General features: G+C 65.8%; 1 protein-coding gene across 1 annotated transcript; it reads right to left on the reverse strand.

The window, feature by feature from the left end:
* Positions 1 to 1588: 1588 nt before the first annotated feature.
* Positions 1589 to 12507, reverse strand: CPNE7 (copine 7). The gene is made up of 15 exons (XM_090261206.1): positions 12199 to 12507; positions 10521 to 10703; positions 7923 to 7997; positions 7674 to 7748; positions 7172 to 7255; positions 6745 to 6834; positions 6556 to 6654; positions 6289 to 6375; positions 6018 to 6077; positions 5088 to 5221; positions 4511 to 4565; positions 3971 to 4022; positions 3774 to 3907; positions 2475 to 2711; positions 1589 to 1791 (listed from the first exon to the last, which is right to left on the reverse strand). The coding sequence occupies exons 1-15, from the start codon at positions 12370 to 12372 to the stop codon at positions 1654 to 1656; spliced, it is 1677 nt and encodes a 558-aa protein (XP_090117332.1). The 5' UTR covers positions 12373 to 12507; the 3' UTR covers positions 1589 to 1653.
* Positions 12508 to 14352: the final 1845 nt, after the last annotated feature.

Genomic DNA, 14352 nt, shown 5'->3' on the forward strand with positions numbered 1-14352 from the left:
CAGGTAGTTCTAGCGCATGGTGGCCTGTGGCTGCAGGATGGAGTCAGCAGGCTGGAGGTCACCGCCACCCCCCGCCCCTGGCCCGGCCGCTGCTTGGGCCTCCTCGATCTCTGTGTGGCCTGAGCCCCAGGGGCCCAAGTCTGGAGGGGGCAGGCAGCAGTGTGGCGTTTCGGGACTGAGCCTGGAAGTTACCTAGGACCCAAGTCTGCCCAGATCTGGGAGAAGGCACCCCCACCCCACCGCTGCTTGGGAGGGTCACGATTCAAGGTCCCTCCCTCGGCCCCCAGCTCAGTGGGTCCCTACCGGCCTGAGGCTACTCCCTGGGCCCCCACTGCTCCGTTCTGTGTGAGGACCCTCACTCTTCTCAGCTGACCCCTCTATGCCTCCCCCCAGATTTCAACGGACCCACCTCATGGCTCCGCACCCCACCCCACCCCGCCCCGTGGGGCCCCGGGCCTGCCGGAGGTTTCTGGGCACGGAGGCCACTGGTCCATCATCACATGGCCTCAGCGCTGGGTCAGGACGAGGCTGACACTGGTCCTCCCACCTCAGGACCCACAGCCCCACCCACCCACCGGGCGCTGCTTCTCCGTTGTCCTCTGAGTGCCAAAGAGACCACCATCAGCCCTTCCAGGATTCAACGCAGCCGGGTTACCATGGCAATGCCCATTATCCCTGCCTAACAGGAGATGAATCAATCAGGAGCTAAAAATAGGCTCCCAGAGTGGATGGATGGACAGACGGATGGATGGAGGGGTGGATGGTGGGCGGGTGGTGGACCTGGGTTCAGGGACAGGACAGCTTGTTCCTCCCAGACAAGATCATTCCAGGGGAACTCAATGGAAATCCCGCCCCACAGGGCTGGGGGGCTCTGGCAGGTGGAGCCCCCTCACAGGCAGAACATATAACCTGTGGCACGTAGTAGGTCCTCACAAAGCCCATCAAGCCAAATACAGGCCAGAGCCTCAGAGGCCCTGCCTGGGGGCCCCTCCCCCCCGGAGCCCAGCGGGGTCACTCGGAAGCTGGGCAGCCACGGTGCCATCTGGCCCTGCCCGGGGTCCAGCCCCCTCACACGCTTGCTTTCCTGGGAGGCCCTTCGTTCAGTCCAGGGGGACACAGTGAGCCTGTCTCAGGGTGGAGGCTGGGGCAGACCCTCCACTGCGGGTGGGAGGGCGAGGGCAGTAAAGGCACAAACTGCTGCCGGGGACAGTGAGGACGCTTTATTGCCCCTGAACCCCAGCCGCAGCCCCAGGGTGCCAGAGCAGGGTGCAGGGAGGGCACAGGAGGGGCACAAGCTGGCAAAGAGCAACCTGACTGTGGGGACAGGGCCTAGGGGCTCCCAGTTTTCTCCGTGGCGGATGCTGCTGCTGGCCCTTCCCCGTGAAGGCCAGATGCAAAGCAGACCCCCGGCTCCCCCTGCTCTCCCTGGGGCAGGGCCGGGCATGGGGGCCTCTGCCAGCCCCTCACCTTCAGCCCTGCTCCTGGGTTTCCCAGGCCTGGGCTTGCTCATCCTTTAGCCTTGGGGGCCCTGAGGACGAGGGGTGGGTCCGGGCTGGGGGACAGGAGGCCGTTGGAAGGTCAGGGGGAGTTAAGGGGCCCCACGGGTGTGCTGTAGCCAGGAAGCACCAGGCCGGCCTCCCCTCTGCGGGGGGCTCAGGGTGCAGGGCCCGGCCTGCTGTCCTGGGTGCAGGCGCCGAGGCCGAGAGGAGGCAGCTCCTTGTGGGTGTAATACTGCACCACCTGCTTGGGCACCTCCGCCAGCACACACTTGGCCAGAGCCGTGGGCGATGCCTGTGGAGTGGGGACAGCCTGCGTACAGGGTGGCCTTCCCATCCTCCGCCCCTGCCTGGCCACACCCAGCTGCAGGCCCTAGAGCCCCACCTGTCACAGCCCAGTCAGGGATTCACCTGGTGGCCAGGTGAGCCTGCGTTAGCATACACGCCCTGAAACAGGAGACTGTGGTGCCCTGGCCGTCCTACCCACAGCTGGCGTGGCAAGAGCACCTGAGGGCCTCCGGGCCCTGTCCTGAGGGGCGTATGTGCTCAGGGACCCCACCCCTGGTCCAAGGGCTCCAGCTCGCCAGGCGCGGGGGGACCGTGGCCTGGAGAGGACGGTGAAGCCTCCTCAGGCCAGGCCCACACTCCCCTGGGAAGCTGCAAATGTGTCCACACGACATAGAGGCCCTTCATGTGGTCACGTGATGTGCTTTTCTCACGGGGGCGCAAATGGGTCTGAAAGCGACAGAGGCAGCCTCTGGGATTCGTGGGGCTGCGCGGTGCTGGCCTCGGTGTGGCTTTGACGTTTTCCAGGCTCAGCTCCTGCTCATGGCGGGTGGGCAGGGTGGGGGAGTGGGGGGGCTTGGGCTCCATCCACCCAGTGCCTGTGTCTTCCCGCGTGTAGCCCAGGTGGGACCTGCCGCAGCCTGCACCTCTGACCTCCGGGGCGGGCCCTGCCCCTCAGCCGTGGGCACTCACTCTCTTGAGATCCCGGAAGGGTACGAACTGAACGATGTCCCGGAGGGCGGGCTCTCCCCGCGGGGAGCGCAGGACGCCGGCGTCCCCGTCCAGGACCTGCATGTCCGTGAAGTCCGCATTGCCCACACCCACGATGATGATAGACATGGGCAGGTGGGAGGCGCGCACGATGGCCTCCCGGGTGTCCGCCATGTCTGTCACCACGCCATCCGTCAGGATCAGTAGGATGAAGTATTGCTGGGGACACAGGGAAGGAGTCGTGGCCCCGTGGGGACCCTCCAGGGCGGCTGCATCCCCTCCCCCGCTTCCATCAAGCTCCCAAGTTCACCAACCAGTGCTCTTCCCAGACGACCTGGGAGTGGCTGCGGACAGCCCTTGGCTGTGGTTTTCCAGCTTTTCTGGAGTGAGTCTGAGCTGTGCTCACGTTACCTGTCCCTCAACCCAGCTATGCTGGGGTGACCCCCTCACAGAGGCAGGGACTGAGGCCAGGGAGGAGGGATCTGCGGGTCCCGGTGGGGAGGGGCTCCCCACACCCTGGAGAGACCCTGAGACCTCAGGAACAGCAGCCAGAGAGGGACAATCCTGGGGGGCAGGGGGACACAGGCGGGGTGAGTTAGCAGGCGGCCGCCTCCAATGCCCTGGCCGTGAGAGCCAAGCTGCTCAGCAGACGTGTGCGGGGAGCTTGGGGTGGGGGGTGTTGGGGGTGAGCAGCTGGCTCCCTGGGTCCCGGGAGAAGAGCGCAGTCACAGACGCCCATGGGGAGAGGAAGGAGGGGGAGGAGGAGGGACTAGGCCAGGAGCCAGTGATCGCTCCATCCCAGCGAAGGACGTGCTGGTCTTACCACTTCTCTGTATATTTGATTTTCTTTTTTATCAGAATAAAAGGCTGAAAGAAAGCAGCAACCAGTTGTGCACAGCCGCACAGGCAGGTCTGCGGAACACGGAGGGAAGGGAAGGCCGCAGCGTCCTTTGGCACAGCAGTGTCTGTGCAAACCCAGCAGCGACCTCTGCCCAACAGAACACCCTGAGACGTGGGTGGCGGCCCAGGACCGGTCAGGAGACCTGCGGCCCATCCAGGTGACAGGCCTCCCTGAGCTTTGAGAGCAGAAGCGAGCCGCCCGCTTTGGGCCCCAAGTCTCCCCTCCCAGCTCCGGCCACCCTGGCTGCCTTCTTCCTGCCTCAGGGCCTTTGCACCGCTATCCCCACTGCTCACACAGCTGGCCCTCATCGCCTCAAGGCACCCACACCTTCTAGTGTGCCCAGTCCCCCTGTGGCCCGGGCCGCCGCCCCTGGCACCTACAGAGGCCTCCCCGGTGTGCTCCTCGGCTGCCGCCACGCGGGCCACCTTGGAGATGACAGGGGCCACGTTGGTAGGGCCATAGAGCTGGACCCTGGGCAGGCAGCGCTGGTAGGCCTCCACCACGCCCTGGATTCCTGCGGGTGGGAGAAGGCGGTGAGCCGGGCCCCCTGCAGGCCCCCAGGCCCTCAGGCTCCTACCTTCACACTCATCGTCCTCGGGGTTGAAGTTGATGGCAAAGTCATGGGACACCTGAGCGGACAGAAGAGGGCCCTGTCAGCCACTCACCCCCTAGCCTCTGTGCGGGCCGGCAGCCCTGGGAGCCCCATGTGGAAAAGGCCTCCATGGAAGGGAGTCACCAGGGCAAATGGCAGAGAGATGACAGACAGACTGGTCCTGGGCACCGCTCCAGCCCCTGCATCCAGAGGGACCTGAGCCCTGCGCTGCATTACCAATAAGTGCCCCCCCCGCCCCCCCTGCCGCTGCCGTGATTTCTGCCTAAGTCAGGGGGACTGCTAATTGTAACTGGGAGTTTCCAGACCAATGGCGCCTGTCTCCTTGTCTCCAGAGGTCAGAGGTCAGAGGTCAGCCCCTCTAGAGGGCTCGGAGGCCAGGCTCTCAGGGTCCTTTGTCACATGGCAGCAGCTCCCAGCGGAGAGGCAGCGGTCCCGGACCCGGGATGACCTCTGCCAGGAGGGGCACAGAGGGAGACACGAGGCCCGGTCCTCAGGCCGGCCTACCTCAAACTTGGGGGGGATCCGAGCTCCAAACCCCAAAGCTGAGAACCTCTTGTCGCTGGAAAAGAGGTGGTTCTGTCACTCGGGGTCCCCGACTCCAGGTGGGTGTGGGATGGGGGGGTGGATGAGCTCTGTAACCCAGCCAGGCCCTGGGCGCAGTGCGGGGCAGGGCTTGAGGCAGGCGGGAGGGGACGGAGCCTCAATGGCTCTGAGTCCTGCCAAGGCCACACCTCCCGCCTCTGCTCCAGGTCTGGGCACCTGCTGGGGGGGCAGCCTGACCCCATGAAGGTTGGCTTCCTGTCCGCTGGACTTTGGCCCAGCCATCCCCCAGAAAGTAGGCTCGCCCTCTGTGGCCTCAGTTTACTGCTCTGTGAAGTGGGACACAGACCCCCCGGGGTTTGTGTGAAGGGTGAACGATACCCACGTGGACACGGGGACTCTGACCCCCTCCTGCCCAGGGAGCTGCCCCCCACCCCCCGCATGGTTGGCTGCGCAGTGGTGCCTGGCCTGGGGCGGGTCCCTCTGGGTTGTGGCCCAGGCTCGAGCGGCCGCCCGGGGTCGGAGGCCGTGGGGGACACACCTGTCGTAGTCCTGGCAGACCTCGCCCACAGCCACCAGGGCCTGCAGGTACTCGTTGGGCTGGAAGGGGTGGATGTAGTGCAAGGAGCAGCTGTTCCGAGGGTCCCCGTTGGAGGCCGTGAAGTCAATGGCCACCTGCGGAGGCACCGCAGTGATGCCGGAGCCCCTCGCCCTGCTGGCCTGGGAGGCTCCTGCACCCCATGTGACCGGTAGGGGAAACCGAGGTGTGGGAAGCCACTCAGCAAGGGGGCATCTCTGAGCGGTTCCCAGGGCTTTGTGAGGGCTCTGTGGGGACAGCAGTCAGTGCCTTCTGCACCCAGAGCCACTCGCTGCACCCGTGGGCCAGCGTGGGGGGGGAGGGGGCTGGGCCAGGATGGGGCCCGTCTCAGCGATACCACCCTGCCACCCTCCTTGAGGAGCCAGCCCACTGGGTCCCGCCCCTCAGGTGAGTTGTGCCGTTCACTGAAGCAGCAGGAACGGAGAATGGGCAGGAGGGGCAGAAGCAAGGCCCGGCTCTGTCCAGCTGCACCGGGGCCTCGGGTCGGGCCAAGGCTACCTGTCCCGGGCTGTCCCTCGTGGTGTCCCTGGGAGTCAATGCTCCCTCTGTCTTTCCTCACATATTTTCTCTGTTCCTTGTTTTTGTTGAGGGCAGGGCCTGGCTACGTCCCTCCCAAGGGTGCCCGGCTCCCCTGCACAGCAAGAGGGCCCCCGGAAAAGACGCGGGAAAAACTTAGCATGTGGGGAGGTGCCTCCAGGACCAGCAGAAGGGCCCCACTGTCCCCAAGTCTCTTCCCACCTCTGTCCTGGGTGCCAAACCAGCTCTGAACCATGTCCAGGGTAGGGAGGGGCCCCTGGAGCTGCAGCGGCCTGGGCACCAACCCATCTTGCTGGGGGCCACCTGCTGGCTGCGTGGGGGACCCCATGGACTCACCGTAAAGTGAATCTGGCAGCCACCCATGATATAGTCCAGGAAGGAGTAAACCCTGGAGGACTGCCAGGCAGTGGGATCAGCAGGGCCTCCCAGGACACCGCACCCCAGCCCCGGAAGCTGAGGCAGAGGTGGGGAGGGGTGGTCCCTTTCCCTTAGCCCCACCCATTTCCTCCCCCACATATTGGGGACCACCAGGCACGGGGACCAGGCCCCTGAGGGTCTCTCTGACAGTGGGGGGTGGGGCAGATCTGCAGGCAGGGGCTGCGCTCACCTTCAGTTCTGCCAGGATGACCACCCCGGAGTTCTTATAATGCCGCTTCCTCTGCTTGTACTTGACGTTCACACATTCCCACTGGGCCTGCGGGACAGAGACCGCAGAGACCCCCACGTGGAGGGCCGCCCCAAGGGGCCCGGGGAGGCCTGCAACGTGAGCCGCCATTGCGTCTCCTGCCCCCTGTGGCTGCTGTTCCGAGGGGCCCTCAGCGCTGGGTCAGGACCCTGTTTCCGGAGTCTCAGTGACCGGGAGCGGCCGGCTCACCTGGCCCTCCCGAAAGGCTCTCTGCATCTCCGCGAAGGTGGTGGTGAATTCTCCAATGAAGTCATGCTTCCCACGGGAGTCGTGGTCCCAGACCAGGCCCTGCGGAGCCGGGCCCTGAGCCTCCTGCCCCAAGGGCCAGCCTGGTGTCCCCGCCCACCCTGCCCGCCCTGCACGGCCGTCCGTCCCCACCTTCAGGGGCCGCGTCTCCTTGCAGCTGCACAGCGAGCTCAGCGACACCTTGAAGGGCTCCCACTGGGGGCTCAGGTTGTCCTTCACCACCTGCGGGCAGGCAGGCGGCCGCCTCAGCCCGGGGCTGAGTTTTTGTTGGGAAACACCTTTTCCTAAAGTAGACTCTCTTCTAGGAACTGATACTAATTACACTAATTCATCTAAACAGGAAGTGCTCCCAGACTGCCCTCCTGAAGTGCCTGTCACCTGCAGGTGGGGACAGCCAGACAAGCGCTGAATTCTCAGTGTTGCTCCACACCTGTGCACTGCTCCCTGTTCACGGGGGGTGGGGGGGTGGGGGGGTGACTACCCTGATGGCCCTGGGGTCCAGGGGACGCAGGGGAGCCGGGGGTCAGCTGTCCCCACAGCGCTGCAGGGCTGAGCTCACCTCCGTCCTGTACACCAGCTGCTGGCTCTGGTCATCATTGACCCGGTACAGCTCCAGGAAGGGGTCCGACTTGCTGAAGATGTCCTGTGGGGATGGCGGGGTGTGCGGCCCGGTCCCACTCTGCCCGCTGCCCCTTCAGCCCCAGAGCCTCTGTCTGCTCAGCCATCAAGTGGAAGCAGCCTGCCCTGCCCTCCCTCTAGAGCCTGCGCTGGCTCCCCAGTGCCGCCTCTCTGTAACTCTCTCCATCCCCATTGCAGTTGCCACCAACACCCTCTGCTGCCCCTCGGCCCCTCCCCCAGACACACGAAGGGCGCGCGAGCTGACAGCAGTCACAGAAACAACGCCATGACGTGGCCCCCACCGGGCCCCCCACAGGCCCCACACTGCCTTCCCTGAGGCCGGCGTCTTCCGGGCGGAGGCCCTGCAGCAGGTCCAGGCTGGGCTGGGCCTTCCCTCGTCCCACCACGGTCCCAGCCCTGGGGTGGGGGCACCCCACACTCACCTTGTCGTCCAGCTTCTGGGCCCGGAAGGAGAACTCGACGTAGCCGTTGTTGGAGGAGATGTCCTCCGCTGTGACCTGGGCAGGCGAAGCCACAAGTCCAGCTCCCCACCCCCACCTTCCCCTCCCCTCCCCCACAGAGGCTGGAGGGGAGGCATCTGAGCCCCCAGGGTCCCCCCAGGCAGCAGTGTGGACAGGACCCTCAGGGCCACGGCGAGGACGGGGGTGCAGTCTGGGGGGGGCAGCGCTCACTGTGATGGTGGACTTGCCCGCGTTCCTGCCAGACTTGAGCAGCAGCTCACGGGTCATCTTCTTCTGGGCCACAATCTGGAGCCAGGCAGGTCCGGGAGGGGTCAGCTCCAGCCCCTCAGGTGCCCTGTCTCCCTGGCTCCTCCAAATCTGCTACATGGGGCCCCGTGCCCTTGGGGCCTGGCGGTCACCAGCCCATGGCTCTCCCCCAAGACACTTGGCTATGTGGCAACCCTCCTGCCCTGTCGGCCACCGTCACTTCAGCGCACACGGCTCCACCACCCACGGGGCAGAGGGGGAAACTGAGGCTCAGCGAGGAGACGAGCGAGCGACCACCCAGGGTCACACGTGGATGAGCACAGGGCCTCTCTCAGGCGCCCGCAGAGCAGGCCTCTGGGCGGCCTGTGGCCCGTGGGAGCGGGTAGCACAGGGGCAGGAGCTAGACTGGGATGCAGCCCCGCTCTCCACCGCCTGCCTGCGAGGGTCGCGGGCGGCACCGCCTGGGGGTTTGTCCCTCCACCTGGCTGCCTCCCCAGTGGCCTGAACGGGGCAGTGAGGTGACAGAGGGACACTGTGCAGCCTGGGGCTCTTCCCCCAATAACTGATGACCACGCAGCCCCCCACGGCTGCCAGTGACTTCCTACATGGGGACAGAGTGTCCTCAGCTGCCGCCATGGTGACAGGGGCACTGACAGGCATCAGCACTTGCCTGGCCCACCCCACACTGGCTCCTGTCTCGGGGGACCTGGGGTGACCATGGCAAAGGGAGCTGAGTCCAGACGGGGGACAGGATATGCCCCATCCCCCACCGGGGCTGCCTGGCTAACAGCTCCTGACACTTGGGAACATTCTGTGCAGAAGAGAAAACAGGCCCAGGGTAGGAACGCTCTCAGCGAGTGCGGGGGCCGCGTGCGCCCCCCAGATCCTCCCATCTGTGGGCTTCGCTCCTGGGCTGTCCTGTCAGGAAGGAGGGACGGCTAGCCTGACGACAGTGAGAGGGCAGCAGCGCTCCCCGTGTGTGGCGCCAGGCGGGGCGTGCGGTTCCGTTCCATGAAGCCCAATGCTCCACAGCCGAGGTGGCCTCTCAGCGTCCCCGGTCCCCAGACAAGGAGGTTCAGGCAGAGGTCAGGGACTTGCGCAAGGTCACAGCACCGGGACTGAAAGCAGTGTCTTCTCCCACCCTGCCCCCGACCATTGGCTGTGGACTGCGGGGTCCCTGATCGCCTTGCAGTCCTGGGGGGTCGGCCAGAGGGGCTGCCGAGCAGGAGGTTCTTGTTGGCTGTTTGTTGTCTCTAGTTCACAGGGACCCCAGACATGTGTGTCCATGGATCTGCACCCACGCCTGTGTGCATGTGTCTGTGTGCCTGTGCACCTGACCCACTCCTGCAAGTGTCTCTACATGCACCGACACGTGCGTGCCTGCGCATGCGTGTTTGCACTCTTATCGCAGGTGTTTGTGGGTACATGCATGCACACATGTGTTGGCGGGCCACATGCCTGCCTGCACATGCGGCTCTGTGCATGCACGTGGGTGCACGGGTCTGTGTATGCACATGGGCATCTACATACACACTGCACACGTGTGCCTGTGTGAGCACATGTGTGTCTTATGTGCATGTGTTCCCACATGTGCGCTGTCCCCTCCTATGCTAATGATGGCAGGTGGCAGGCTAGCCCCTGAGCTGCATTTTCTCGGGGCCGCATCATTCCTGATCCTCAGTCCTCTCATCAGTGAAATGTGCGGCAGAGGCCATGCCCTATACCAGCTCTGGCCCAGGCAGCGAGGGATGAGTCATGCAGATCCCATGTCGTATAACAGGTGCAGGACGCCAGTAAGAACGTCCCCTGTGACTCATGGACATGAGGACATGAGACTCTAGAGCAGGCTGCAGAGGAGCGGGGGTGGGGGCGGGGGGACTCCTGCCGGTGATGGAAATGTCTTGCATGCTCTGGGGACGCTCAGGCACCAGGTCTCAGCTCATGGGTCTCCACCCCTAAGATCTGCACACCCTACTGTATGTAAACTAGACCTCAGCACAGAAAGTGTCCCCCACTCTTATGAGCACTAGACGGGGCCATGACAGGCTTGGGGCACAGCCTGGCAACAAGCTCTGGCTAAACGTGCCCCCCTGGCCCATGGGAACTAGGTGAACGGCGCCCGGCTGGCCTCTGCCACAGGAAGGGAGGGGACAGCCCTGGTACCCCTGTGGCAGGGAGCCCCCCACCTGGAGGTGGAAGGAACAGGTTGCACACCAGGGCATGTGATTTGCATTTTAAATCTATAAAGACAAAACGCACCTGCTCTTTCCTCCTGTGAGAATCTGGCTCTCTGGCTGGCCTGTGAACACTGGGGACAGGGCTGCACCTGCCAGCATGCCCTTCAGACTGAACTTTGAAGCGTGTGACTGGATTACCCAGTTCAAAGTGACATATTTAAAAAAATGACCAATGAGGGATTTTTAAAGAGAAGGAGCCATGGACATGGGCAGAGCCAGGAGGCTGCCTGGAGGGACCCAGTGGGCCTGCCCCCCGCCACACGGCCACCGCACCAGCCCAGGTGCCCTTCTGCCCTCATCCCTCCCGAGGGGACCGGGTGCCTACCTGCCCCAGGGTGCACTCCGTGCCCCCCAGGAAGTCGTCGTCCTGGCAGCAGGGGCTCCCGGGCCCGTGGCTGTCATAGACCTCGAAGCGCAGCCTCTGCGCCTCCTCAAAGTAGTAGTCGAGCGTGAAGACCTTGGAGAACACGGGGTGCAGGCAGCTCTGCACCACCTCCGACCTGTCGACCTGCAGCAGCCGGGCAAGCAGACCCACGGGGTGGGGGTGGGGCTTCCCGGGCGCAGCCCAGGCCTGGGCCCCCTTGCCTCAGGCTCCCTTCTCCTGGGGTGGGGGGCGGCTGACTCAGGCCATGCCCTAGGAAGATGCCCACCCAACCTGCGCGCCCCCCAGTGGGACTCTCTCCAGGAACTCTGGGGACCTCCACCCCTGACACGCAGGTGACCCCCCGGCGCACACAGGGTGCAGCTTCTCTGCAGGCCCTCCTCTCATGCCCACCTTGACCCACTCCATCCCCACATCATGCTGGGGACACGGGCTCGGCTCTGCGTGCGGTCTGAGTCAGGGACAGAGCCCCAGCAGAGGCTTCCCCGCGGCACCCAGCCGGCCAGCAGGGAGACTTGGGGGGCGTGGGTGCCCTCTGGGCCCAGCTCTCTCCGTCTGACTCGGCCCCTACGCCCCCACCACAGTCCATCTGGGCAGAGGGGCTCCTGTGCCACCTGCATAGCAACACTCAAGCCAAGCACCAAGGGCCGACGGGGTCTGGGCCTGGCTGCCCTTCACGCCTGAGCTGCCGCCCCTCCTGGTTTCTTAGCCCCCGGATGCTGGGGGCTCAGAGGTGACAAGAGGCTGTGCAAGGTCAGAGCTCCCGTCCCTCAGCAGCAGTGCGCCTGACGCGGCCCCTCCAAGGCCCCCCCTTGTGTTCTGGTGGCCAACACCGCCCCCCCTCCCCAATTGGTGGCACCACGCCTTTAACCACTGACCTCCTCTGCTCCAGCCCTTTCTGGGGAGATGGGGACCAAGAAAGCGCTTTGTACTGCGCAGCGCTGGAGCCCCTGACCCGCCCAAACAGAGGGACAGGTGGGGGCGTGAGACAGGCTCCGGCCATGGGGAAGTCGCCCTCAGCACCGGAGGGTGTCAAGGGGAGAACCCCGCGCCGCCAAACTAAAACTAAAATGCCCGCCCAGAGCTAAGTCCGCAGGACACACGCGCGTGCTCCAGCTGTCCCCACTCCCGCCTCAGGCGCGCACTGGCCCGGTCGCCCCAGCGGCACTCCAGGAGCGAGGCGACAGGCTGCGGGGCCCTCCGGGCGGGCGCCCCGAATCTCGGGATCAAGTCCCGGCTCCCGGAGCCGCCGCTCCCCTCCCTGCTCTGGGCTCCGCGGCCGGCGCGTCTGCCTGGAGGCGGAAGACCCCGCACGGAGGCGAAGCTCCCGGCTGCGGTGCGCACAGAGGGAGACCCGTGACCCCACTAGAGCCGCATCGCTCACTTCTGCGCCCTTTAGTCAGACCTCCTGCCAGCACCCTCCAGGCCCCGTGGAACCTGGGGTGGCACCCCAACTCGGGCGCCCCCCTCCCCGGAGCCCAGTCCACTGCCGCCACCTCCAGTCTGCTCCCCCGGCCCGCTCCCTCAGCTCCTGGCACCCACTCTCTGGACCTGGTAACCCCACCCCGACTCTGCGTGCCTCAGCGCTGGGCGCCCTGCCCTGCACCCTGCCCGGCCCTACCTGCACCCACCCACCCTGCGACTGCAGCAGCAGCAGCACGCTGGGGTCGGACTTGGTGAGCGGGTCGCGGTCCAGCAGGTGCCGGCAGCTCACCCGCAGCTCCACCCTCGAGGCGCAGGGCGCGGGCACCACCCTGGGGGCCGCCAGCGCCCCGCGCGCCCGTCCTGCACTCATGCTCCGGCGTTGGGACCCCGCTGGGTGCACCGAGGGACCGCTGTCTGCAAGTGAGCGCCGCGCGCGGGCTAAAGATGGCCCGGCCAGGCGTGGCCGCGCGTCCCTGCACGGGCGCGGGCACACGTGCCTCCCGGGGCCGCCACCACGCGGGACTGAGGCGGGAGTGGGTGGGACTGGGGAGGGGTCAGTGGTGGGGGCGGGGCCTAGGAGGTGGGGGTGGGGTGGGGGGCACGGGATAGGGCAGTGGAGGGGGGCCTGGGCCGGAAGCAGCTGGGAAAAGGGTGGCTCAGGAGGACGCAGGGGTGGACTGACCTGGGACCCGCCTGCTTCTCCTTCGGGCATCTCCTGGGTAAGCTCGGGCTGGGTCAGGGGTCGGGGCCTGGGCGCGCCCTCCTGGACTGTGCTAGCTCACAGGCGCCCTGGCCAGGGTCCCTCCAGGCAGGTGAGGAGGCAGTAGAGCCCCCGTTTAGCATCAGATCCCTGGGCCCCTCCCTGAGCTCTGGGCCCCATCGCAGGCTCCGAAGCGCCTGGTGTTGGCCACCTCAATCAACAGGCGTTTAGCAGGGGCAGCTGTGTGCCCGGAGCCGTGCTGGGCTGGGCGGCAGACGGCGCAGCTGGTGTTTGCTCTCATGAAACTCGTCAGAGAGCAGGGCTAGCCCCTCGCTGTCCTGGGGGACCTGGGCTGGGGGTCTGAGTCTGATCAGTGCGCCTGGGGGCCCTTCCACACTCGAGCCCCGGAGCCGTAGGCAAGAGGTCTGGGCTGGGGGGTGGGGGGACGTTGGGACTCCGCCCTAGTCTTCACCCCCAACCACCACCTGGTTCTGACAGAGGGGGAGTTGGCAGAGGCAGAAACCACTTCCCAGCAATCTCTCTGCCAAGTTTTGCCTAAAACCAGGGCTCAGCCTCGGCCACCAGGACCCTGGAGGTCCTGGGGTCAGAGGGGTCTCAGCGGCCCTGGGTGGCTGGAGGCCCCGCCGCAGGGGAGGAGCCCATGGGCGGGAGGCCGCAGGCAGCGCCCCTGAAGGCTGGACAAAGGCATTGTGCCCTGGGAGGGGGTGCTGGGAGGCTTCACAGAGAAGGCGAGTGTCCTGGGCCCCGCTGAGTGAGTTGACCCCATCACCTGGGCTCATGAGCTGAGGCACAGGGCACACAGAGAGGATGTGGGGGCCACCCTGTGTCCCTTCTTCTACCCGCCAGCCTCTGTGTCTGCCCCTGCCAGAAGCTGGCCCAGGTTTAGACAGCTTTGGAAACCTGCCTTCCACCCCTGCGTCTTTCCCAGGCCCACTTTCCAGGGGTTGCCAGAGGGGGGCGGAGCGCTGATTCCTTAGCTCACCAGCTGCGCGCGTGGGCTGTGGGGGTGCCTCTTGAGCTTACAGGGCCCCAGGCCCTCCCAGAGCCTGCTTCCCCAGGACAGCTGCCCGGCCCCTTGGCCCTTCTGAGCTCCTGGGGGAGCAGGGTCGGAAGCCTGGGTGAGTGGCTTGCTCCAGGGAGCAAAGGCTGGTGGGGTAGCTCCTGACAGGTTCCAGGTCTTCCCAGCCAACCTCCTCCCTCCTGCCAGGCCTTGGGGATGGATCCCAGGACTGGCCCCAGGCCCGATGTCAGCAGCAAGGGCAGCACCGGCACCTGCAGGTCCCTGGGCCGCTGGGACCCGGGTTTACCCTCCCCGCGCAGTTCACAGAAGAGGAAAGGCAGGCAGCGGGACTCACCCATGCTGCCCAGGTTGCCATGGCGGTGCGGGCCCCCGCGTCGGCTCATGGACATCCCATGCTTTCAGCACGGTAACAGGTGACGTTTCCACCGGAGGAGAATTCAGAGTTGGGAGTTCAAGTCTCCAAGGCCCAGAGGCTAATGGGCCACTGGGATCTCCAGCTGCAGCCTCACAGTGACAGGTCCCACGGAGCGACCCTGGGCCTCTGCCTCGGGACAAAGTGACATTGATGGGAGAAACCACAGGGGAAACGCTGGAGTCCTGCAGCCCTG

Source organism: Furipterus horrens, unplaced genomic scaffold, assembly GCF_987537825.1.
Source record: "Furipterus horrens unplaced genomic scaffold, mFurHor1.1.pri manual_scaffold_13, whole genome shotgun sequence".
In the NCBI taxonomy this organism is placed as follows: Eukaryota; Metazoa; Chordata; class Mammalia; order Chiroptera; family Furipteridae; genus Furipterus; species Furipterus horrens.

Bases quoted from the DNA above. Each gene is read 5' to 3' on its own strand.
- CPNE7 (XM_090261206.1), bottom strand. From the start codon at position 12,372: ATGAGTGCAGGACGGGCGCGCGGGGCGCTGGCGGCCCCCAGGGTGGTG. The intron at 10,704-12,198 runs GTAGGGCCGGGC...CGGCTGCTGCAG, and splicing joins CGCAGGGTGGGTGGGTGCAG to GTCGACAGGTCGGAGGTGGT. The intron at 6,835-7,171 runs GTGAGCTCAGCC...GCCTGCCCGCAG, and splicing joins AGCTGGTGTACAGGACGGAG to GTGGTGAAGGACAACCTGAG.